The sequence below is a fragment of the Cajanus cajan genome, chromosome 2, assembly GCF_000230855.2.
Source record: "Cajanus cajan strain Asha chromosome 2, NIPB_CcT2T_4, whole genome shotgun sequence".
NCBI classification, from domain to species: domain Eukaryota; kingdom Viridiplantae; phylum Streptophyta; class Magnoliopsida; order Fabales; family Fabaceae; genus Cajanus; species Cajanus cajan.
This window is the reverse complement of record NC_138518.1, coordinates 59,688,908-59,716,467: the sequence shown is the minus strand read 5'-3', so window position 1 is coordinate 59,716,467 and position 27,560 is coordinate 59,688,908. Positions and strand designations below refer to the sequence as shown.

At 36.6% G+C, this 27,560-nt stretch overlaps 1 protein-coding gene and 1 pseudogene across 1 annotated transcript; both read left to right on the top strand.

The window, feature by feature from the left end:
- The first annotated feature begins 5,254 nt into the window (after positions 1-5,254).
- LOC145955093 (uncharacterized) lies at positions 5,255-9,971 on the top strand. The gene is made up of 6 exons (XM_083069793.1): positions 5,255-5,927; positions 6,061-6,176; positions 6,291-6,599; positions 7,887-7,990; positions 8,618-9,277; positions 9,857-9,971. The coding sequence occupies exons 1-6, from the start codon at positions 5,255-5,257 to the stop codon at positions 9,969-9,971; spliced, it is 1,977 nt and encodes a 658-aa protein (XP_082925919.1).
- A 10,910-nt stretch (positions 9,972-20,881) lies between these two features.
- Positions 20,882-24,206, top strand: LOC145955318 (cytochrome P450 71D9 pseudogene; annotated as a pseudogene).
- The last annotated feature ends 3,354 nt before the right edge of the window (positions 24,207-27,560 follow it).

Below are 27,560 nucleotides of genomic sequence, written 5' to 3'. Positions count from 1 at the left end.
GAGTGAGATGTTTCTCACTCCCTTTTCTCGTGTTGTTTTGTTTTGACTGTTATACAGGTGATCGTCAGCGTGAGGCTAAGATGTTGGTGATGAAGCTTAGGCTTCTATGTTGGGTTTTGCTCTGATAGGACATGTGACATCGGGACATAGATAGGATTAGTTTAAGATGTTCTTATTAAATCATTTTGGAAAATTCAGTTTTATTTCTTTGTAATTTTACCGACATGTTATTTAGATTAAGTTTATGAATGTGAACTCTTTACCCTTACGTGGTTGGAAATTTGATTTTTAATGATGAAAATTTTTATTTGTTTATAATTACTGTATATGTATGTTGAGGTAGAGGGTGTCACAAATAAGATATAAATTAAAAAATAATGTATATAAGTCCTTAAAATTATTTCAAATATTTAATTAAGTTCTGTTGTTAAAAATATTTTAGAATAATTCTTAAAGTTTAAAAATCTTGTAATTAAATCATTCATTTACTAATGTTGTTACAATTTTTTTTAGTTTATGCTTACAATATATGACAATTTCTTTTAAATATGCTAATTACCTTTCTATCTGTATAATTAACATTTTAATTTAATATTCTATTTTTATTATTATAGTTTGTGCAATACACTAAATGAATGTCTATTTTAAAATATAATTTATATTTTTAAAAATATTTACTTATTATAAACTTTAGTTATAGTATATTTAAATATTAAAAAATATTATGTTTTGTGGTGATTAAGATTTTTGCCAAAAATGTAATATGCTTTGACGGTTTATTGAAATTGCGAGAAATAAACCATCAATAATTTTCAAAAAAAAATTGTTGTGAATTAAAATTACTCTAATTAAATGTAACTTTTTTTTAAGTATTATGACAAAATTTAACAAATGAATTTATAATATATAATTTTAACTGCAAAATAATACGCTTACACATTATTATCATATTCTTAGCCACATCATATATTTCGATAGTGTGTCATTTTGTTCTCACAATTCACGTCTCTTTTCATTAACCTTTACCATTTGTAACTCTCATTTATACAATTAGTGTGATTACAACACATGCTTACTCTAATGAGAAAAAATCAAAACAATAATAACAACACAATAAAAATAACTCAATAAATTAGCAATAAGCAACAAAAATAAAAACCTCAACATGCAAGAATATAAGAGAAATCCGAAGAGAAGTAGAATAAAAATAAAGATAATTTAAACATATAAGAAATATAAAGATTTTTTACTTACATACTATTATTATGCTGACACATTATGAAACAAAATCTCACATGATGTTAAATCACTTCAATCTTGTCCTCGTGTGTATGAGATGTATTTTGTGTTATTTAACTATTTTGATCATACCCAAATAGTATATCCTCTTAGTGAGAGTGTGCAAAGGGTGCGACTTCACACATAATCTTAGGCTACTTTACATGTATTGTTAGTGACAATGCACAAGTGTGATATGTAATGTTTCTACTGACACCACAAACTTGATAATCTGTAGTCCTTGCCCATTGGATAATACATTATCATGTATCTATTATTGCTTATTATGCTATGAATGAATAAGTATGATGATGATTGTCGTAACCAGAGTCATAATGGTAATGACGCAAAAATATATTTTTATGAAGCAACCACCAATTTTTTATTTTACGGGAAAAGCATTGGAAAATTCATTTAAAAATAATTTTTAAAATCAAAATTGGGTTTGGAAGTCAATTACGTGTAGGAAAGGTATTAGCATCCTACGACACCTGTAAAAAATAGTACCTTTAATTAATTGCACAAAATTATATAAATTTATAAATATTTATTTTACTCCTAAGAAATGTATATTTTTTTATAAAAAAAAATGTGAAATACGTTTCTTTTTTATTTTTATTTTTAAAAAAAAGTTCGGATAAGAATTTAAGCTAACAAAGGGTTAGTCGTTAAACTCCAAATTTGATCAAATTAAAGATAGAATTTTCTATTCAACTGTTATCAATAATTATTGTTGTTGATTTTCGTAAAAAGATAGCTTCTATTTTACTTTATGGGTAAAAGCTTATAATAGCATATGACTATTCTATAAACTTTCATGGCCTACGATATTAAAGGTCAAAATGCTACTCAATTAATTTCATGAACCGTTGCACAAGTTAAATCATTTTATACATGGAATATACTCTTTTAATATATTTTTATTGAAGAAACAAAAAAAATTATAAAGATTTGAGTTAGCAAATGGCTAATCAATAAATCATTGCAATAACATTAAGGATAGAATTCCTATTCAATTAATGTTATTGATATTTATTCTTTGATATTATATTAAAATAAAAACTTTCATATTTGTACATTTTTATTTTATTTAAAAAAACTTGCACAAGAATTTAAGTTAGAAAATGGTTAATCAATAAACCTTTGCAATAACATTAATGATAGAATTGTTATTCAATTAGTGTTATTAATAACTGTTTTTATTTTCAGAAAAAGATAATTTTTATTATACCATAAAAGCTTAGGATAGTAAATAACAATTCTATAAGCTTTTATGATTTACATGATATTAAAGGCGTAAGAGTTCTACTCAATTAATATCATTAACCACTAAAAATAACTCATGTGTGAGAAAAACCCCTTTTTTTAAAATAAATTTTTTTTAACGAAATAAATTTTGCTTAAGGATTTAAATTAGTAGATGATTATTTATTTCTCTCACAATTAAATAACGTCATAGATAAAACTGTTATTCAATTGACGTTATTAACTATTACAAATTAAAGTAAATTTTAAAGAATATTTTTTCCCAAGAAATTGTGAGACCCTTTTCTGACTCTTCCTTTCTTCCATAAGACCTCACCCTCTCCCTCTCATTTTGAACTGAAGCCTCTTTCCTTCAATCCTTTAAAACTCTTTTCTCTCCTTATTTGAACTCAAGGTGGTGGTGCTGAGTTGTGAGGTGTGCTAGCCGGTGTCGGGATCCCCTCTCCTTCCTCTTGCATTCGAAGCTCATTAGTTCTTTTTTCTCCTCTGTTCAAAGCTTCCCGGAACTCGGAATCTTCACCCGAGGTAAGGGAAGCTAGTATTTTTGTTCTTTTTCGCTATTTTTGGGTGTGGATCTGTGCTAGAAACTCGTTGGATGCTTGTAGATGGTTGATTCGTGGCTGGATTAAGAGAAACTTGTTGTTTGGGGTTTCGGGGTGTTGAGAAATTTTGGGGGAAAATCCTTGATTTGTTGTTGCATGTTGAAAAAGGTGGTATTTTTGGACTCTTGGATGAATTTGTAGTGATTCGAACCGATTGCATGTGAAGTTTCTGGTTGTTTTGCAGATTGTTTGAAGAGTTTTTCAAAAATGGTTGGCTGCTGCTGAGCTTCGCGCTGAGCGCAGTTCTTCGCGCCTGGGCGCGTGGCCATCAGGAGACCCCATTTGGCCAAGCTCGCTGAGTGCAATGATGAGTGCGCTGAGCGCGCTTGAGAAGGTGGGTCTCTGGCTGGCCCGCGCTGGGCGTGACTTGGACCGCGTTGGGCGCGATACCAGTTGTGGCAGGTTTTGGTTTTTCTTTTGGGCGCTGAGCGCGCCCCTTGTCGCGCTGGGCGTGAGACTCCTCAGGAGTCTCTGCCTTGTGGGCGCTGAGCGCAAATTTAAATTGCGCTAGGCGCGAGACCAAGGGAGGTCTCTGCCTTCCCCGCGCTGGGCACGGGTTTTGGTGCGCCGGGCGCAAGAGACTCCTTGAGTCTCTGCCCGGCCAGTGTTGGGCGCAAGGACTATTGCGCTAAGCGCGAGATAGTCTTGGGTTCTCTGGTTGAGTCCCGCTGGGCGCGTGCATGCATGCGCTGGGCGCGCTGGCCCCCTGGTGCTCTCTGGTTGCGCTGCGCTGGGCGCAGCCACGTGTGCGCCGGGCGCGGAGAAGGGATGTTCGTGTATGAAATTTTGTGCTGAATTGAATTGAAATAGACGGTTATGAAATGATGTATAGCAGATAAAGTTATTTTTGATATTAAATTGTATCTGATGAATGTGTTGAGAAGTGAGGTTATGTTGTGGCTGATTTGTTGAACTGTGAATTGATATGTTGAGATGTATAAGTTATGTTGTGCTGGAATATTGATGTGAGTTGTTGTAGGCCGCAAGGCTGAGTTGTTGTAGGCCGCAAGGCTGAGTTGTTGTAGGCCGTAAGGCTGAGTTGTTGTAGGAGATCTCCGAGTTGATATGCGTGACGACGCATTGTATGCTCATTGATAATCATGTTGAAAAACCGATGGGATGTATGTTGATGAAGTGTTGATAGTTGTAGTTGTTTATATTACTTAAATCTTTCTATATGTTGTTTCTTTTTATGCTAGCTTACCCTTCTGTTGTTTCCATGTGGTTGGACTGCAATGATCATACTATGTATGGGAGCAGAGCAGGGATAGGTGGTGGATAGTGGTGAGTCTGCAGCTGGTAGGCGGAGCTGACTCCTATGGATGTTTTGTTTTGTTTTTGTTACGACTACTTGATATAGTGGTTTTGGATGTATTTTGTACTCTACACTCTAACTCTAGTCGGATGTAGGACATTGTATATACTTATATTCTAGACACTATATTTATATACTCGTTCTATCCTGTCTCGAGTTTCCGGTGTACTGTGATGGTGAGTGTAGTGACCTGCCGGGTCGTTACACTTTAGTGGTATCAAAGCAGGTCGAGTCTAGTGGACACTCTTTGGGGGTGGTTCCTTTAGGCTTTTGTTGTGTTAACTCTGTGATGTGTTGCCTTGTTGTGTTGCTTGCTGTGCTAATTGATGTGATGAATTACTGTGTTGATAGTTGTTGTTTGGGTGATTGGTAGTGTACTAAAGATATTGTTATTTTGTAGACGATGACTAGAACCAACGAACAGATAGCCCGTGCCATAGAGATGATGGCTATGGCTATGCAACAGCAGAATGCATATTTTGCTAGGATGGAAGCTGAGAGAGCTGCAGCTGGTGCAGCAAGGCCCACGGGGTCACAGGAGAGCCGGGACCTAGCTGAGTTCCGGAAGTGTCAACCCCCGCAGTTTACGGGTGAAGCGGATCCAGAGGTAGCTGACCGCTAGATACGTGAGTTAGAGAAGATCTTTAATGTTCTGGGGTGCTCTCCAAAGAAGAGGTTGGCATATGCTGTGTATATGCTGGTAGGAGAGGCCGAACATTGGTGGAGAAACACTTACCAAATGCTTACTGCTCGGGGAGTTACAGTTGATTGGGAGTGTTTCAGAACCGTATTCATGGAGAAATACTATCCGGAGAGCGTGAGACACGCCAAAGAGGCCGAGTTTTTGCGATTGATTCATGGTGGGTTGACTGTATCAGAGTATGCATTGAAGTTCGAGCACTTGGCTCATTTCTATTCTCAGGCTATTTCTGAAGCCTGGAAGTGCAGAAAATTTGCGGAGGGGCTGAAATATGAGTTGAAGAAGGTGGTGGTGCCTATGGCCATCACCGAGTTTCCCGCCTTAGTGGAGAAGGCGAAGATTGTAGAGAGGTTGGAAGGGAGTAGTCGGGTGATCAGAGCTGCTGATGGACCATCTGGGTCCAAGAGAGGAAGTGGAAGTCAGGGGAGCCGTATGATAGGCCCCAGCCACAACAAAGGGGTCCTGTTATTAGGCAACCTACTGAGACTACAAGAGGGGGGGGGACAGGGTGGAGGTGCTGCCCTTAGGTGTTACAGATGTGGTGGATCCCATTTGATCAGGGATTGTCCACACACTGAAAGCAGGTGTTTCAGATGTCAACAGATAGGACATGTGTCTTTCAACTGTCCCACCAGGGGTAGACCGGAGAGGAGTACTCAGAGGAGCGATGCACAGAGAGCTGATACTCAGAGGAGTAGCGTTCAGAGGACAGAGACTCAGAGGGGTGACCGACCCACTACAGCTGGTAGGGTGTTCGCTTTGACTGGTGCTGAGGCTTCGACTTCTTCTGACCTAGTGAAGGGGAAGGGCAAGGCTGCTGGTAAGGATGTGATGCTTTTGTTTGATTCTGGGGCTTCCCATTCTTTTTATTTCCTATGCTTGTGTTGCTATGTTGGGAGTGCCTGTGTCTGATTTGGGGTTGAGACTGCTAGTGTCGACGCCCGCTTCTGCTTCAGTAGTCGCTTCTGAGCTGTGTGCTGGCTGCCCCATTGTGGTGAATGGGAAGAAGTACAAGGTAAACTTGATTTGTTTACCTTTAGTTGATATTGACATAATCTTGGGGATGGATTGGTTATCTGCCAACCGTGTTCTCAGAGATTGTGCCAACCGACGGTTGATCTTTCCACAGGAGGGAGATGAGTTATTGATTTCAGCTGGTCAAGCTGAATCATGGTTGAGGGATGGAGCAGAAGGTTGCCTTCTGTTTGCTATGATGAGTGAGGAGACTGAGAGAATCATTTCTGAGATAGATGTGGTGAGAGACTTTGCTGAAGTATTCCCTGATGAGGTGCCTGGGTTACCTCCTGTTAGGGAGATAGAGTTTGGCATTGATCTGGTTCCAGGTGCGGGGCCAGTGTCGGTGGCTCCCTACAGGATGGCTCCTGCCGAGCTGAGTGAGTTGAAGGATCAGTTGGAAGACTTATTGGAGAAGCAGTTGGTGCGGCCGAGCGTTTCACCGTGGGGTGCTCCTGTGTTGTTGGTGAAGAAGAAAGATGGGGGCAGTCGTCTTTGTGTGGATTACCGGCAGTTGAATAAGTTGACCATCAAGAACAAATATCCTCTCCCCCGGATAGATGACTTGATGGATCAGCTAAGAGGAGCATCGATGTTTTCTAAGATCGATTTGAGGTCGGGGTATCACCAGATTAGGGTGAAGGAGGGTGACATACCAAAGACTGCTTTCAGGACTAGGTATGGTCACTATGAGTACGTCGTAATGCCGTTTGGCGTGACCAACGCCCCTGCAGTGTTCATGGATTACATGAACAGGATCTTCTGGCCGTTCTTGGATAAATTCGTGGTGGTGTTCATTGATGATATTTTGGTTTATTCAAGAACCCGGGAAGAGCATGGAGAGCATTTGAAGATAGTGCTAGAGGTTTTGAAGGCAAAGCAGCTATATGCTAAGCTTTCTAAATGTGAGTTCTGGTTGGATGAAGTGAAGTTCTTGGGCCACGTGATTTCAACTGAGGGGATTGCTGTTGATCCGGCTAAGGTGGAGTCGGTGTTGCAGTGGGAGCGTCTGAGGACTGTGACTGATATTCGGAGCTTTGTGGGGTTGGCGGGCTACTATCGTCGGTTCATTGAATGATTCTCTAAAATAGTAGCGCCTCTGACCCAGTTGACGAGGAAGGAACAGCCGTTTATTTGGACAGATGCCTGTGAGCGGAGCTTTGAGGAGTTGAAGAGGAGGTTGACTACTTCCCCTGTGTTGGTGTTGCCGGATTCTGGTGAGCCCTTTGATGTGTATTGTGATGCTTCTCACCAGGATCTTGGGTGTGTACTGATGCAACATGGGAAAGTGGTGGCCTATGCTTCAAGGCAACTGAAGAACCATGAGAGGAATTACCCCACTCATGACTTGGAGTTGGCAGCTGTTGTTTTTGCCTTGAAGATATGGCGACACTATTTGTATGGAGCCCGGTTCAGCGTCTTTAGTGATCATAAGAGTCTGAAGTATCTGTTTGATCAGAAGGAGCTGAACATGAGGCAGAGACGATGGATGGAGTTCCTGAAGGACTATGACTTCCAGTTGATGTATCATCCTGGTAAGGCCAATGTTGTGGCGGACGCGTTGAGTAGGAAATCCATCCACATGTCGAGCATGATGGTGAGGGAGATGGATCTAATTGAGAAATTCCGAGATTTGAACCTCGGTGTGGAGTTAGCTCCGGATCACATTAGTTGTGGGGCAGTCACCATAACTAGTGAGTTCCTGAGGCAGGTTGGACTTAAGCAGTTGCAAGATGCCGAGTTGGTGAAGCTTCTTGGGTTGTTGGGTACCGAGAAGGCTGTTGGCTTTGAACTAGGAGGAGATGGAATCTTGAGGTTCAAGGGCAGAGTCTGCCTACCTCAGGATGCTGAGTTGAAGAAAGCTGTGTTGGAGGAAGGCCACAAGAGTAGACTTAGCATACATCCGGGTATGACTAAGATGTACCAGGACCTCAGGAAGACTTTCTGGTGGCCTGGCATGAAGAGGGAAATAGCTGAGTATGTGGCGGCCTGTCTGACTTGTCAAAAAGCAAAGGTGGAGCATCAGAAGCCGAGTGGGTTGATGCAGCAGATGGAGATTCCGGAGTGGAAGTGGGATAACATTACTATGGATTTCATTGTCGGGTTACCTAGGTCAGCTAGGAATAGTGATGCTATCTGGGTGATTGTAGACCGGTTGACCAAGTGCGCACACTTCTTGCCTGTCAACATCAAGTGGTCCTTGGAGAAGCTGACGTAGTTGTATGTGAGGGAAATAGTACGGTTGCACGGGGTGCCTTCCAGTATTATTTCAGACAGAGATCCGAGGTTCACTTCCAGATTCTGGCAGAGTCTACACCAAGCCTTAGGCACGAAGTTGAAGTTGAGCTCTGCTTATCATCCACAAACGGATGGTCAGTCAGAAAGGACAATTCAGTCCTTGGAGGATCTACTTAGGGCGTGTGTGTTGGATCACTTGGGTAGCTGGGAGGAGATCCTACCATTAGTTGAGTTCACCTACAACGACAGCTTTCACGCAAGCATTGGGATGGCACCATTCGAAGCGTTGTATGGCAGAAGATTTAGGACTCCTCTGTGCTGGTACCAGGATGGTGAGGCAGTGGCAGTAGGTTCGGATTTGATCCTACAGACCACTGAGAAAGTGAAAATGATTCAGGAAAGAATGAAGACTGCTCAGAGTAGGCAGAAGTCGTATGCTGACAAGAGGAGGAAGCCGTTAGAATTTTCCGAAGGGGAACACGTGTTTCTGAAGGTGACTCCGACCTCCGGTGTGGGTAGAGCACTGAAAGCAAAGAAGTTAACACCGAGGTTTGTGGGTCCCTACCAGATCATACAGCTTGTGGGTCCGGTTGCCTATCGGTTGGCTTTGCCACCATCTCTCTCAAATCTGCATGATGTGTTTCATGTCTCCCAGCTGAGGAAGTACGTCCACGACCCGAGTCATGTGGTGGAGTTAGATGATGTGCAGGTGAAGGAGAACCTGACCTTTGAGAAGTTTCCGGTAGCTGTAATTGATCGTAAACTGAAGGAGCTGAGGGGCAAGTCAATTGCTCTGGTAAAGGTATTGTGGGACGCAGCTACCGGTGAGGCTACTTGGGAGGTGGAACAGCAGTTCAGGGAGCAGTATTCGTTCCTTTTCTCAAGTAAGTCTGTTTTCGGGGACGAAAACTCTTGTTGTTGGGGAGGTTGTGAGACCCTTTTCTGACTCTTCCTTTCTTCCATAAGACCTCACCCTCTCCCTCTCATTTTGAACTGAAGCCTCTTTCCTTCAATCCTTTAAAACTCTTTTCTCTCCTTATTTGAACTCAAGGTGGTGGTGCTGAGTTGTGAGGTGTGCTAGCTGGTGTCGGGATCCCCTCTCCTTCCTCTTGCATTCGAAGCTCATTAGTTCTCTTTTCTCCTCCGTTCAAAGCTTCCCGGAACTCGGAATCTTCACCCGAGGTAAGGGAAGCTAGTATTTTCGTTCTTTTTCGCTATTTTTGGGTGTGGATGTGTGCTAGAAACTCGTTGGATGCTTGTAGATGGTTGATTCGTGGCTGGATTAAGAGAAACTTGTTGTTTGGGGTTTCGGGGTGTTGAGAAATTTTGGGGGAAAATCCTTGATTTGTTGTTGCATGTTGAAAAAGGTGGTATTTTTGGACTCTTGGATGAATTTGTAGTGATTCGAACCGATTGCATGTGAAGTTTCTGGTTGTTTTGCAGATTGTTTGAAGAGTTTTTCGAAAATGGTTGGCTGCTGCTGAGCTTCGCGCTGAGCGTAGTTCTTCGCGCCTGGGCGCGTGGCCATCAGGAGACCCCATTTGGCCAAGCTCGCTGAGTGCAATGATGAGTGCGCTGAGCGCGCTTGAGAAGGTGGGTCTCTGGCTGGCCCGCGCTGGGCGTGACTTGGACCGCGTTGGGCGCGATACCAGTTGTGGCAGGTTTTGGTTTTTCTTTTGGGCGCTGAGCGCGCCCCTTGTCGCGCTGGGCGTGAGACTCCTCAGGAGTCTCTACCTTGTGGGCGCTGAGCGCAAATTTAAATTGCGCTAGGCGCGAGACCAAGGGAGGTCTCTGCCTTCCCCGCGCTGGGCACGGGTTTTGGTGCGCCGGGCGCAAGAGACTCCTTGAGTCTCTGCCCGGCCAGTGTTGGGCGCAAGGACTATTGCGCTAAGCGCGAGATAGTCTTGGGTTCTCTGGTTGAGTCCCGCTGGGCGCGTGCATGCATGCGCTGGGCGCGCTGGCCCCCTGGTGCTCTCTGGTTGCGCTGCGCTGGGCGCAGCCACGTGTGCGCCGGGCGCGGAGAAGGGATGTTCGTGTATGAAATTTTGTGCTGAGTTGAATTGAAATAGACGGTTATGAAATGATGTATAGCAGATAAAGTTATTTTTGATATTAAATTGTATCTGATGAATGTGTTGAGAAGTGAGGTTATGTTGTGGCTGATTTGTTGAACTGTGAGTTGATATGTTGAGATGTATAAGTTATGTTGTGCTGGAATATTGATGTGAGTTGTTGTAGGCCACAAGGCTGAGTTGTTGTAGGCCGCAAGGCTGAGTTGTTGTAGGCCGTAAGGCTGAGTTGTTGTAGGAGATCTCCGAGTTGATATGCGTGACGACGCGTTGTATGCTCATTGATAATCATGTTGAAAAACCGATGGGATGTATGTTGATGAAGTGTTGATAGTTGTAGTTGTTTATATTACTTAAATCTTTCTATATGCTGTTTCTTTTTATGCTAGCTTACCCTTCTGTTGTTTCCATGTGGTTGGACTGCAATGATCATACTATGTATGGGAGCAGAGCAGCGATAGGTGGTGGATAGTGGTGAGTCTGCAGCTGGTAGGCGGAGCTGACTCCTATGGATGTTTTGTTTTGTTTTTGTTACGGCTACTTGATATAGTGGTTTTGGATGTATTTTGTACTCTACACTCTAACTCTAGTCGGATGTAGGACATTGTATATACTTATATTCTAGACACTATATTTATATACTCGTTCTATCCTGTCTCGAGTTTCCGGTGTACTGTGATGGTGAGTGTAGTGACCTGCCGGGTCGTTACAGAAATAATTTACTCTAAACATAAAAATTCATCATAACATATGACTATTCTATAAATTCTTATGTTCACGTGATAATAAAGGTAGAAACGCTACTCAATTAACATCACAAACCATTGCATATGAGAAGATAATTTATATATAAAATAAACCTCTTTTATTTTTTTAAAAAGAGAAAACTTGTGTAAGAATTTAAGTTAGTAAAGGACTAATCATTAAACTCTTAAAACAACATTAATGGATATTCATTAATTGTAAGGTATGTCAAATAATTTCCATATAAAATTGATAGTTTCTTTTGAAAGAAATTGTAGAATACTCTTTCATAACAAAAAATAAAATAAAATTATTCTTTGAGTTCTCTTTTCTTTTCTTCTGCTTATGCTTTCTTCTCTTCTTCCACTACAAGAAGTAACCTGAAACAGGAAAAAAAAAAGAGTAAAAACCACCCTCCAACTTCCAAGAAACAAAATAAAATGCAAAAACATAACAAGAAACTGAATATATTGCTTTTATTTTTCTTCTTTCTTCTAACATTTGTTGGAACAAGGCTGCGTTCACTTTCAGCACCGTCTTCGCTGGTGTCATTTTCTTACTCATTTCTTGCTTTCTTTCTTTTAACCTAAGAAAAGATATGAGCAGAAAATGATATCACCAAAGACAGAGCTAAAAGAGGTCACAATGTTGTTCAGATGAAACTTCAACTTTATTTATTTTTATGATATGAACACTCTTATATATTGTATACAAGTTCTACTCCGTGAGCCAAATTTTTCAAAAAGTTGTTATAATTTAAGGGTGAGTCAAAATTTTCAAAAGGTTGTTATAATTAATTTAACGGCGAGCCAATGTTTTCAAAAAGTTGCTAAAATTTAAAAGCCACTTTATACAACGTTTATTTAATTAGTTGAAAGTTTAGAGTTTAGAAAATATATCTTAGACAATAAGATATAAATTAAAAAATATAAAGTTAAATTAATGTATATAAGTCCTTAAAATTCTTTCAAATATTTAATTAAGTTTTGTTGTTAAAAATAATTCTTGAAGTTTAAAATTGTTGTAATTAAATCATTCATTAACTAACGTTACAATTTTTTTTTACTTTATGCTTACAATATATGACAATTTCTTTTAAATATGTTAATTACCTTTCAATCTGTATAATTAAAATTTTAATTTAATATTAGTTTTTTTTGTTCGTCTCTGGAGTATCCATCGCCGATAGCAGTGACTAATATCCTCGCTACGTAGGCATCTCAAAGGGTGGGATAGCTGGCCCCAAGATTTAATATTATAGCTAAGCCGCGCAAGATACATCCCATGCACACAATGGGCGAGACGGAGACTTCCAAACCGAGCTATCCCCAAGGACTAATCCCCAAAACTTTTACACTAGGGAGCCTTCTCTGGCGGTGTATTCCATATCGTACCCTTAAAACACATGCAAATGATGCATGTCAATCACGACTCTATGCATTCTCATATCACATTATCATTTCCCATGGTCATTTCACATCATCACATTTCGTTATCACATTTCATTTTCATATTATCTCATCATATTCACAAAGCCTCCACAGAGAACTTTAATTTATATCAAAACTCGTTTATTTATAAAATTAAATACATATTTACATTATACATCACACAAGGAACGTAACAGAACATTCAAAAAGCAAAACAGAAAACATTTATATTTTGCCTGTTTTCTCATAGGGTTTCCCGTAGAAACCCACAGAGCACTCTAAATCATATCAAAACATATTTATTCTCAAAATTAATCACATACTTACACATTACATTCAACAAGGAATACAATAGAGCAGTCAGATAGCAAAACAGAAAATATTCATATTTTGCCTGTTTCTCATAGGGTTCCCATAAGAACCCATAGAGATCTCAAATCTTACAATTAATTGCATATAAGAAAAATAATAAGCAAAATAGATACAATTGGGAGAAATCCCTCATACATGAGCATACAAAAATACAACAAACACAGGATTGGAGGCCAATCCCACTATCCAGCATACAATCCCACACCCAGAGCGAGGTTTCTCACTCTCCCCTTACCTGGATGAGCAGAAGACGGATGGTCTTGGTGTGATCTAAGATCGTTCCTGAGTACTCTTCCTTAGAGCTCTTTGTTTCTCCTCTCTTTTTTTTTTTCCTAACCCCTCAGAATGCAAATGAGGCAGATAGGGTTAACACTACCTGATTCCTTTCTTAAAATTAATCTATTGGGCTAGGTCAACCCAACCCATTTTCCTTCTCTTCTAACCCACTTCTCTTTCTCCTCAAAATAATTAAATAAAATAAATACATGTATATTATAAAATATTTTTCCTCTATAATAATAATATATCTCTGACCCAAAATATAATAATAAATTTCAATAACAAAATATCATATAAAATCAACCTTCTCTTAAAACATATAAATATGTATTTAAAAATACTAATAAAAATACTTATTTAATACGTACAAAATAATTGTCCAAAATAATAATTATTTAAAACGTACAAAATAATATTTCTATATAATTATTAAAATAATTATGATCAAATACCATATAATAATAATATTAACAATAACCTTTTTGAAAACTGGGGTGTTACAATACTTCCCCCCTTTTAAGAAATTCGTCCTCGAATTTCTGAAATGAAGAGGTTCGACTATGACTCCTTCATTAAACTAAGATTCTTCCTAAACTTCTTAGGCAAACCCATAACAAAGTCTAACGCATTATCTCACTTCCAAACAGGGACATCTAAAGGTTACAAAAGTCCTAAAAGGCTTCTGATGTTCTATCTTAGACTTATACCATACTAAACATGAGTACACAAGCTTCCTCTACTCCTCTCTTCACCTTAGGTCACCATGCTTCTGCTGCGTCACTCTGATACATCTTAGTAGCTCCTAAATGGATGTTAAGAGTACTATTATGTCCTCCCTCTAAGATCATTTTCCTAAATTCAAGATTACTAGGCCATAGATCCTATCATTGAACCCCAAAACACCATCAACTTCCACTCGTAAAGGGCTATCTATACCCGTACCAATCCTCTCCACTTGGTTCACTAAGAAAGGATCTAACTCCTAGGCTTCTCTAATCTCGTCCATTAATTCATTAGTCGCTTTCAACATAATTGATTCAATGCTCCTAAAGGTAATCTCACACACCAAGCTTAAGTCTCTAAACTCTTCAATCAAATCCAACTCTTAAATCATCAAAGATGATAGATGAAAGATCATCCTACTCAAGGTATCTTCTAGAATAATAGCTTTATTTCTACGACCCTCTCCAAAGATCAAGTGCCTAAGCGTAAGTTCACTAGGTACACAGAATCGGTCTCCAAGTCTTACCACTTCATCTATACCCAAGGCAACTCTTCTCTCCATTACCTTGTCCTATAGCTTCATATCTTGTCACCAAATTGAATCAACTAATTATGCTTCTCCAATTTCCTTCAACAATCCACTCGTTACTCGAGTCATACCTAGTCTCACACTACTAAGGGTAACCTCATAAGCCAAACTTAAATCCTTAGACTAAGCCAAAAGATCCATCTCTCTAACCATAAGGAAAGGAAAATATAAAGGTTTCCTACTCAAAGCATCGATCACCACATTGGCTTTACCTAGATAACAACTAAAATTAAAATCCTAGTCCTTAAGAAATTCCAACTATATCCTTTGGTCAAAAGATATTTAAGGCTCTAACGATCACTAAATACCTCAAGTTAGAATCATATAGGTAGTGTCTCCAAATCTTAGTGTAAATATCATAACTACTAACTCAAGGTCATGGGTAAGGTAATTCCTCTCATGAATTCTTAATTTCCTAGAAGCATAAGCTACTACCATTCCTTCTTGCATCAACACTCTGCCCAAACTCATCCTAGAAGCACCACTATATACCACAAAAGACTTACTAAATCTAGTAGTATTAACATTAATCAATCTTTCCTTAAGAGTTTGGAAACTACTCTCACACTTACTATCCCACACAAAGACAACACTCTCCCTAGTTGACCTAGTCAAAATTAATGTTATCTTAGAAATTTCCTCAATAACTCTCCTATAATAATAAGCTTATCTAAGAAAACTCTTAACCTCACTAATTGGCTTAGATATCTCCCCACTTAAACATAACTTCTACCTGAGACAGATCCTTGTTTACCTCAACTGGAATTTACAAGAACTAGAAAACTTATCTCATACAATCAAAAAAATAAAATAAAATAAATAAATCAATCAATCAATCAATAAATAAAAAAAAAGATAAAATAAAATAAAATAGTAATACTTAGATAACTTAACATAGAACCGTCTTGGATATATCTCCACCCTCAACTACAATATGATCATATCACACCCTAAGATCAATCTCACTAACCACACGACATTCACCAATTGATCCCTAAGGTCATCTACCCACATATTAACATACATGCATATTAAATCATATTAGAATACCTACTTTAAACCTTCAAATATACCATCCATAAGCATGTACATGAACAACCTTTACCACATAGCATCATACAACCTTAAACAACCTCTCAATCCACATGAAAACACCCCAAAACATCTTAACAAAATCAATTTTTATCCTTGCATTGCCTAACGATTCAAAAATATCATGACACCATACATATCCCTTCAACAATGATCAAAGAAAATGATACCTAGAGATTTATACTCATCCAAATGATTTCAAACCTATCTCAAAAGAAAGATAAGAGAATAAGCTACAACTCCTACGAAGACATAAGATTCTAAAAAGATCATGTTCTTAGCTAAAAATTTCAAAAACCACAGTAGATATATTCAGCGCTTACAGCTAGACCTTTGATCACCAAAGTAGCTATAACTGGAGTTCTAGACCGCCGTTTTACCTGATTTCAGTTCCATTGGAAAGATAACGTCCAAGGCTACAACTTTTGTGAGGACCATAAAATCTAAATCTGTCAATACGGTACTCATACTGGCACAACAAAACTGCAGCGAAAATATCCTCTACACCAAACAGCATTAGTGTATCAATATATCTAAGGCCACAAAAATACCTCAACCCTTCCAAACTCACACCTCAACTTCATATCAAAGTTTCCCACTACAAATCTAAACCAAACAACTCACATATTCAGTACAAAAGACTTAGAAAATAAAATTCACATACTACCTAAACCATAAAAGGTCAACATACAACCATCAAACTCTAGAAATCATCAACACTTCAATCTCTCCTTAAGAATACCAAAACTCCAATTCTCAACATACATCATCCTTGGATTCAATCGCTACAACTATAGCTTTCAAAAATTCCACCAATCGTAAACTCATAATACAGTAAAAAAAAAATAATGTCTTAACCAAAGCTAAGGCCTCAATAGTTCCTAAAATATTAGCACAATATCTCGTCTATCACTACTCGCACACATGATTGCAATACAAGGATATCACTCAACCACTACTTCTTACGTAAGCAAGAAGTATCAAACAAATAAGAAATTATAAGAATGAAGAAAAGCGGTCATAATGATATTAGCTAACACTATCATGACTATCATTCTTCTAATTACAAAATAACTTAACAATATCAAACTCAACAATATCAACACAAGAAGAACATCATCATCATCAAAGTAAAACATCATCATAGTACACAACAAACAAGACACGGTCAGAGCACCCAACAGAGTTGTGATAAGCACATAACACACACGGTCGATTGGATCGACCTGCTCTGATACCACTTAATGTGACACCCTCTACCCCAACATACATATATAGTAATTGTATAAAGTAAATAAAATAAAATACAATTCTTCAACATAAGACGATCAAATCTCCAACAACATAAGGGTAAAGAGTTCACATTCATAAACTTAATCCAAATAACATGTAGAGAAATTACAAGGAAATGAAACTGAGTTTTTTTCAAAATGATTTAATAAAAATAACATTCCAATATAATCCTATTTAAGTCCCGATGTCACATGTCCTATCAGAGAAAATCCCAACATAGAAGCGTAAGCTTCATCACCAACATTCTCAGCCTCATGCTGATAATAACCTGTATGACAGTTAGAGAAAACAACACAAGAGAAAAGAGAGTGAGAAACATCTCACTCTGACTCACAGTGTAGAAATATATGCCAAATAGCCAAACACAAACAAAAACAAGTATAACATAGATAAATTAATAATAACATCACACTCATCCAAGACATAAACCATCACTTTATCATATAACATTAAGAATGCATATGGATGGACACGGACTACATATTATCATGCATGTGGCGCCAATAAAACATCACATGGCATATTGCCGCTAGCAATACATGAAGAGTAGTCTAGGAGTACGTGCCGGGTCACACCCTCTGCACACTCTCACAAGAAGGATATACTACCAGAGTCTCGTCGAGATAGCTAAGCCGCGCAAGATACATCCCATGCACACAATGGGCGAGACTGGGACTTCCAAACCGAGCTATCCCCAAGGACTAATCCCCAAAGCTTTTACACTAGGGGGCCTTCTCTGGCGGTGTATTCCATATCGTACCCTTAAAACACATGCAAATGATGCATGTCAATCACGACTCTATGCATTCTCATATCACATTATCATTTCCCATGGTCATTTCACATCATCACATTTCGTCATCACATTTCATTATCACATTTCATATTATCTCATCATATTCACAAAGCCTCCACAGAGCACTTTTTATATCAAAACTCGTTTATTTATAAAATTAAATACATATTTACATTATACATCACACAAGGAACATAACAGAACATTCAAAAAGCAAAACAGAAAACATTTATATTTTGCCTGTTTTCTCATAGGGTTTCCCGTAGAAACCCACAGAGCACTCTAAATCATATCAAAACATATTTATTCTCAAAATTAATCACATACTTACACATTACATTCAACAAGGAATACAATAGAGCAGTCAGATAGCAAAATAGAAAATATTCATATTTTTTCTGTTTCTCATAGGGTTTCCCATTAGAACCCATAAAGATCTCAAATCTTACAATTAATTGCATATAAGAAAAATAATAAGAAAAATAGATACAATTGGGAGAAATCCCTCATACATGAGCATACAAAAATACAACAAACACAAGATTGAGGGCCAATCCCACTATCCAGCATACAATCCCACACCCAGAGCGAGGTTTCTCACTCTCCCCTTACCTGGATGAGCAGAAGACGGATGGTCTTGGTGTGATCTAAGATCGTTCCTGAGTACTCTTCCTTAGAGCTCTTTGTTTCTCCTCTCTTTTTTTTTCCCTAACCTCTCAGAATGCAAATGAGGCAGATAGGGTTAACACTACCTGATTCCTTTCTTAAAATTAATCTATTGGGCTGGGTCAACCCAACTCATTTTCCTTCTCTTCTAACTCATTTCTCTTTCTCCTCAAAATAATTAAATAAAATAAATACATGTATATTATAAAATATTTTTACTCTATAATAATAATATATCTCTGACCCAAAATATAATAATAAATTTCAATAACAAAATATCATATAAAATCAATCTTCTCTTAAAACATATAAATATTTATTTAAAAATACTAATAAAAATACTTATTTAATACGTACAAAATAATTGTCCAAAATAATAATTATTTAAAACGTACAAAATAATATTTATATATAATTATTAAAATAATTATGATCAAATACCATATAATAATAATAATAAAAATAACTTTTTTGAAAACTGGGGTGTTACATTCTGACCGTACTTCGACTTCTGCTCGTGAAGGTAAGGGGGAGTGAGAAACCTCGCTCGAGAGTGTGGAAATATTTGTTGGGTAGTAGGATTGACCCCTGATCCCTTGCTTGATGCATGCTCATAGGAACAAGCAAATTCTGAATATTTTTTTTTTTGGTGTTTGATGTTTTTGATGTGTTCCTTGTTGGATGTTTTGCATGAATATGTAATGAATTTCGAAGATTGGTATGTTTTGATGTGAATTAGAGTGTTTTGTGGGTTCTTATGAGAAACCCTATGAGAAATAATTAGGGATATGATCATTCGACAAGAATTGAAGTATTTAATGTAAAATTGAGTATGAATTAGTGTTCTAGAAGTTATTTGAAGTAATTGTACTGATTGGTTTGCATGGATATGTGTTTTAATGTGAAAATCGCGTGATTGCGAAGCCTAGGTTAGCATTGAGGGCGTCGGGTGCGGTCCTTCGTGCTTGGCGCAAATCAATAGGTTCCTAGGAAAATTGAGCCAAGCTTCGAAAAATTGAGCCGAGCTCAGGAAAATTGTGTCGAGCATAGGTAAGTTTCACTAGGTGTAGGAAAGTTACACCAAGCGCATGTCAAGTTGCGCTGGGCGGATTTCTCCGCTTTAGGAACGACATTAAATTTGTTAGGCACGCTTAAGGTGCGTTGCTCCATTTTTCATGCAACATTTAATTTGCTGGGTGCGAGTTGGGGTGTGTCAGGCGTGACCCCTGCTGATGTCTATACGTTTTCTTGTGTGTTTGGGGGTACAAAATGGATGTGAATTGTCTTGTACTTATTTGATGTGAATTATGTGTTCTTATGAATGTTACGATGAAGAGAATCCCTATGTGTGTGACCTTTTGAATATGATAATGTAAAAAGTGAACAAGTGACATGAGACATGATATGATATGACAATTAAAGTGAAGAGTCCTTGATATTGTGAATGTGTGACATGCATCATATGCATTTATGTGACAGGGTACGATATGGAGTACACTGTTAGGAAATTCTCTCCAGGTGTGAAACATCTTGGAGGAGTCCTAGGGGATAGCGTGGTTTGGAAGGCCTAATTTTTCTCGTTTGTGTGCATGGGACGTATCTTGCGTGGCTTTGCTATTCCAACGAGACTCTAACAGTACATCCTTCTAGTTGAGAGTGCACAGTTGGGCCTACATGTACTCCTAGACTACTCCAGGTGTGTTGCTTTGACCACATACCACATGATATGTGATGAGATATGTGACTGGCGCCACATGCATGCATTTATGAGTCAAGTTCATGGCATCATTGGATGATAAGTGATTGTGCATGTGTTATTGTGCATGTGTTATTGTATTATTTATGATTAAAAAAATTACATAACATCTTTAAAAACATAAATAACCGTATATATATATATATATATATATATATATATATATATATATATTATTTATTATATGTATGGACATCACAACAACAATTTATTCATTGTCCTCATAGACGGCATCAATGTTGGTGGTGGCAATGGAAGAGGTGTTGATGTGATGGAAGTGATAGAGATAACGATAACAATGATAATGAAAATTATGTTAGTAACAATACATGATAATTTTATTTGTAACTTTTTAATCTAAATCATTTATTTTAGTTTTAAATTTGTTATTAGTTGTTCCCATATTCTCATGTCGTATCCCTCTATTAATGATATTATTAGCGGTTAAAATTTTTTTACCATCATAATTAAATATTTTAATATTCCTTATTTTACTTGTCAATTTAATTAAATGTTGTTTATGTCAACAATGTTCCTTTTATATATATGAAGTTGTAAATTTTCTTATTTCAATATGTTATTTTTGTGCTAAGTCATACACCCTTATTTTTCATATTTTGTTAACATATATCAATAAAGAATGAGAAATTGTTATTTTAACTCCTTGAAGTTATAGAAATAGTAGTAGAGATAAAATACCTAACCTACTGCATCAAGCCCGCAGGGGTCTCTGAAGGACGTTTTTCAGTTGGTCTTTTCATTTTATCATTTTTGTGTATCAATAAATGAAAGTGACCTTTACAATCTTCTAATTCAGGTGGGAACCTCTTCGGAATTTTCTCTTCATGCCATGCCATAATTCCGGTTGTAAATCCACGAATGGCATGCATATTTTCCCTGGCTTTTAGTGGCAGTGCATGTGACAGTCAAGGACTGTTTGGTTAAATGTTTTCTATTTTCATATTTTTATAAAACCAGAAAATAAATAATAAAAAAAAAAATTCTCTCCAATCTGTCTGTAAGAAGTATAGCAATAAGTAGGAAGTAGAGGAGCATGATGTTCCGATGCTGTTGAGCAAGTAGGACAGAAAGAAGAGGTTGATGCAGAGGCATTCCAAAGATGATAATATTATTACATAAGAAAATGATAATAAAAGTTTTGTGAGATGCCACGTAAGGTGGTAAGGGTGTAATGTGTATCAGCCAATTAAGGGAGTTTTCTGCAGGTATAAAAGTGTCTGGGGTATTGAGTGTAATTGAACCTAAATTCAGGGGGATCCAAGTGTAATTATTTATTGCGAAAGCTAAGTGTCATAAAATATGTGAATGATTGCTCTAAAATTTAATAAATCCCACAAGTTTTGTAAATTTTAAAGCCATATGATTTTGATTGGGAGTTTTCTAAAACTGAATGTTTGTCACTTGATGCATCATTCTACAACTAATTTGCATATAGAAATATATATCTGTCTTTCTAGCTTTTGCCTTTTGGTAAGAGATACTAACATCCTTGTCCATTTTGGATTGATGTTACATTCATCAGATACATCATCAAATTATCTTGTAATCACTAATCAGGAGATTATTAATACATCATCCTTGTCCATTTTGGCTAATCGATTCCATATTCTATATATTATCAGAGTAACAAGAAAAATTTCTAAGTAAAACTGAAAACCTTGATCTAAGTTTGTTTCTTCCATGGATCTCCAACCCCTCTACTTCACATCCGTATCCATTTTATCCATTTTAATTTTTGTGTTTATGGCACACAAAATAATGACAAAGAAATCTGCCCCAGATCCAAATTTACCACCTGGGCCATGGAAGCTACCTATCATAGGGAACATACACAACCTTGTTTGCTCTCTTCCCCATCGTAGGCTGAGAGATTTATCAGCAAAATATGGACCCTTGATGCATCTGAAGCTTGGAGAGGTTTCTACTATTGTGGTTTCATCCCCAGAGTATGCTAAAGAGGTGCTGAAAACCCATGATCTTATCTTTGCATCAAGGCCTCCAATACTAGCTTCAAAGATAATGTCTTATGATTCCATGGGCATCTCTTTTGCACCTTATGGAGATTATTGGAGACAGATGAGGAAGATTTGTACATTGGAGCTATTAAGCTCAAAACGTGTCCAATCTTTCCAACCGATCAGAGAGGAAGAACATACTAACTTGATCAAAAGGATTGCTTCAAAAGAAGGGTCAGCCACAAATCTCACCAAAGAAGTGGTTACAACACTATCTATGATCATTTAAAGGACAGCCTTTGGCAACAAGTGTAGGGACCATCAGAAATTCATATCAGCAGTAAAGGAAGCCACAGAGGTTGCTGGAGGCTTTGACTTGGGAGATTTGTACCCTTCTGCTGAATGGCTTCAGAACATCTCAGGATTGAAGCCTAAGCTTGAGAAAAGTCATCAACAAACCGATCGAATTATACAAAGCATCATCAATGAACATAGAGAAGCCAAGTCAAGTGCAACAGAAGTAGATGTGCTCTTGAAGGAGGAGTTTGGCTTAAGTGATGATAGTATCAAGGCTGTGATTTTGGTAAGTGTATTTACATCTGCCATCAATGTTATTTGCATGGTAGAAAGTGATGAACTATTCGCATAACAATAACATCTTACCTATGGTTAACCAATAGCTGGTGTGTTCCTTACTTTTTATTAACTTGCTGTTGTGTACTGATAACTTCTGAAGTGTGTTAAATTAGAAAATTTACCAACACATGCATGAAAGTCATTGAGAAGCAAAACTAAGTTGCTACTTGACACTGACAATTCCAAATAAGAATAGGTTATTTAGTTACAAATACTATGCATCAATTATTAAATGTCACTAAAAATCTATTTTTTTCGAACATTTTTCTTTTAACAAGCATAAGACTTTATATAGTTTTATGTTCCACTTTGCATATATTTTGACAATTAGAAGATATTAAATGGCTCGTCAGAACAAACTAAATTGGACCAACTTTTTTGGGCCACTTTTTTTCAAAGCCCAGTCTGCTGAGCTGCTAGACTAATGTCAATCCATTGAGTTTGGACCATTTTCAACACTTCTAATTTTTATTTTTATTTTATAAAAAAAGTTCAATTTTTATAATGTAATTTAATTTTTTCATAAAAATATTTAATTTCATGTTATTTTATGTAAAGAGTTCAGTTTTTATAATTCATTTAAGCAAAATTCAATTTGATTTATTTTGCCTAGCTTAGTCAACAAACAAGCTATAGCTTTCAATGGCAGCCTTAATTGGAAAACTAGATATAAACCTACGCAGCACAGACATTTAATCTAGAATAATAATTAAAAATAAATTGAACGATAGAAAATTCATTTAAACTCTCCAATTTTAATTAATTTGGTGTATAAATGCACCAAAGTAATGTTGAAACTCTTTGTCGATCAATTTTTACCAAATAATATAACAATAATATTTATAAATTAATATAAAATCCAATTGAATCACCAATTCAATAGAATCTTAACTCAAATAGTAAAATCCCCAATTTTTTTCAAAACCTAACTCATAGTCATAGACTCTTTTTTACGATTTCGTTCTTTCTCCCAGATCATCATTTTTATAAATTATTTACATATTCATAATCCTCAATACATGCAAAATCTAATGGGATCATCAGTTTCTCAAACAAAAATAATTATAAAATTACCCATAATCCTACGAGATTCCTCCTCTACTCGATTTCCTCAAGTAACCTTGCATACTGTAACAGCCCAATTTTCACTGGGCTGTGGGCCCAATTCGTTGCCTGGAACGGGCCGTTTCAAAAGTGAAACGGGCCGTTCCGGAATAAAGAATTTGCCTAAAAAACGTAGTTGAGAACGGGTCGTTCTGGTTGGAGAACGGGCTATTCTGGTTTGGAGAACGGGCCATTCCGGAAGTGGTACGGGCCGTTCTGCTGGGATTGAGAACGGGCCGTTCCGGTTTTGGAATGGGCCGTTCCATTTGAGATTTTTGCGTAGTTCTGGAGGGTCCAGAACGGCCGTTCCACTTTTGGAACGGGCCGTTCCGGGTTAGTGAGGCAGATTCCTATAAATAGGAGGCCTCGCCTCCCATTTTCACACATCTCTCATTCTCTCTTTCTATTCTCTCCTGTTCTCTCTTCTTTCCCTCTTCTTCTTTCTGATGACCAAGGGGCACTTAGAGGAGGAGACCAAGAGATCCCTGTTTTAGTTCAACTGCTGTTTATCCAGGTACGGGGGAAAAGAGGATTATTTATATGTAGAGTTACATGAGGGAATTGGGTAGAGGAAGAGCCCTTAGGGTTTGAATAATTTTATCATTATTTCTATTTGGAGAATTAATTGTCTTATGTGATTCTATATATATTTAGGACTACGAATATATGATTTGTTTGTAAAAATGATGTTCTGAGAGAGAGAACAAAATTATAGAAAAGTGTCTGTTAGTTAGGTTATGAAAAATGGGATGACTTCTGTTTGAGGAATTGATGATCCCATTAGATTCTGTATGTGTTGAGGAGTATAAATATGCTAATAATTTGTAAGAAAAGTGTCTGTGAGCTAGGTTTCGGGACAATTGGAGATTTTACTATTTATGTTAAAATTATATTAAATTGATAATTCTATTGTTTATTATATTAATTTATGAATGTTATTGTTATATTATTTAATAAGAATTGATGATCTAGATGTGAATTGCTTGAGGGATGTGTAAACCCTTATTTTGTTAGACTTATCCGTTGAGTATGTGATATGGAATCGTGATATGAGATGAGATGTTGTATGGACATGATTAAGAATGTGATTGCGATGTGTTTCCTCACACTAATGACTAGGGATGGCACGACCCCTGGGTAAGTGGTGCTACAGGGAGGGCGTGACCCTAGCATGGTGTGAGATGAGTAAGACAGTTAACACACACCACTTATGTCGATTATGACAGCCCTGGCATAGGGTTAATTGCAAGAGACTGTATGGATTGTAATGTGATTGTGGTTCCTCACACTCATGCTTCAGGGACGAGCGTACTCTTGAATGATCAGGGATGATACGAACCCTGGGTAGGTGATGCTTCAGGGACGAGCGTACTCCTGAATGATCAGGGATGATACGAACCCTATTATGGTGTGGGTTGAGTGAGGCAATTAACCCGTATCACTTGTGTCAGATGTGGCAAGGTCTTGGCATAGTGTTAATTGAAAGATTGGCTTGAATTATGGATGTGGAAATGATATTGTTAATCGTAAAATTGTGTGGATTGTGATGGATTGATAAATTATGATACATGCTTGTATATATATGAATTATGATGAGATTTCATTATGATGTGGTTGTATGTACTTTGTATATAGATTTTTCTTTTCTCACCATATAAACTGTGGATGTTTTAGGTGAGAAAGATCCGGCTACGAGTGACATCTAGAATGCCAACAGTTGAATTGTGGGTATGCTCTAATATTGTGACATCGGGGCAGAGGATTTTTAGGACATAGATTTTATATGGATTTGGAATTGTAATTATGATTTTGAAAACAATTTGTAAACTTTCAAGTTTTATTTTCAATTATTATGTTGGTTATTGATAAATGAATATGAAGGTTTTATGTGAACCCTTTTACCAACGTTAAAAATTTTATTCTTTAATTTATTTATATGATTAATATTTATATATGTGTTGGGGTAGTAAGGGTGTCACACATACAAATAATTTCCTTTTCCCACGTACCTCGATAAGTAGTAGCTAAAACTAAGGTAGGATCTGATTGGTCTCCTCCTCTAGGTTCCCCTCGGTCTTTAGAGAGTGTAGAAGAAAAATGAGTCAGAAGTGAGAAATGTGCTTTTGAGAGTGCTTGAGTATATTATTTATAGGCATCAAGTGTGGCCAAAACGACCCGTTTCAAATCTGGAATGGCCCATTCTAGACTCATTCATCATGTGTAAATTTCACATCCAGAACAGCCCGTTCTTAAACTAGAACGGCCCGTTCTGGGGTTGCAGTTTAACCCATAACAACCATGTTTGGAATGACCCGTTCCCAGTTAGGGTTATAGGCCATTTTAGTAGTCTAGAACGACCTGTTCCAGTTTGAAAACGACCCGTTCCAACTTGGAAATGACCCATTCTGTGCTATTAAATCACCCTTGTTTTAGTAGTTTGAAACGGCCTGTTCTAATTTGGGAACGGCCCGTTCTGGACTACTAAATCACCTTGAAAATTACTAAATTACCTTCAATAAAAGTATGAAAACTAGGGTGTTTCAAAAGATATAAAATTCAAAAAATATATTTATCCTTATTTTATTTTCTAATTATCAACCATTAATAAAATACTAACTTAAAATCTTATCTAATTATATCATAATATTTTCACATCAAATTTAAAACTAGATATTAGTTATACAAAAATATTAAGATCATATAGTAAATTTTCAATAAGATTTTAGTTAAATAATTTAAAATAATTAATGCTTCAATTATATTGTTAATTAGAAAATAATTCATTCCAAAGCTAATTAATTTCTATATTATTTATCAATAAAATTTAATAACTTTTAATTTAACAATTGGATCGATAAAATTCAACACATACCATGAATTATTGAGCGAAATAACTTTAACAAGAGTTATTTTATAAATTATTTGATTCTTCCACTCTCTCTCTCTAAGAGAGAAAGAGGAAGGTTATGTAACTTTTACTAAGTATTACACACCGCTCAAAAACTTTATATTAAATGTGAATTTTGTAAATTCAACCATTAGATTACTATAAAAATATAATAATAGATAATAATTATATTACAAATAATAATAATAATATATTTAATTAATCTTTATTTATATATACTTAATTTTATAATTAACAATCTATTTATTTCTATTTAAAATTATAATTTAAATTATTTATTTTTATAATTTATAATGATAATATAATTTATAAATTACAAATATTTATTTATTACATACTTATAAATTAAATTTTAACATTTTAAATAAACTATTAAATAATTTAATATATTTATTTATCTTAAATCAAAGATATAAAATTCAAAAAATGTATTTATCCTTATTTTGTATATTATTATATAATTATAACGGTTCGGATACACCAAAATGATAAGAATCCAAAGATAGTACAAGTATAAGATTGGATAGTTGAGGATGACTTAAATGAATTATTTTGTACCACTTATACTAACAACATGCATCTGTTTTTTGGTAGCTTATCTCATTAGAACTTTATAGTTAAGCATGTTTGACTTGGGGTAATATAGGGATGGGTGACCTTCTGGGAAGTTTCAAGAAATTGTGTAATTAAAGACAAAACATGCTAAAAAGTTAA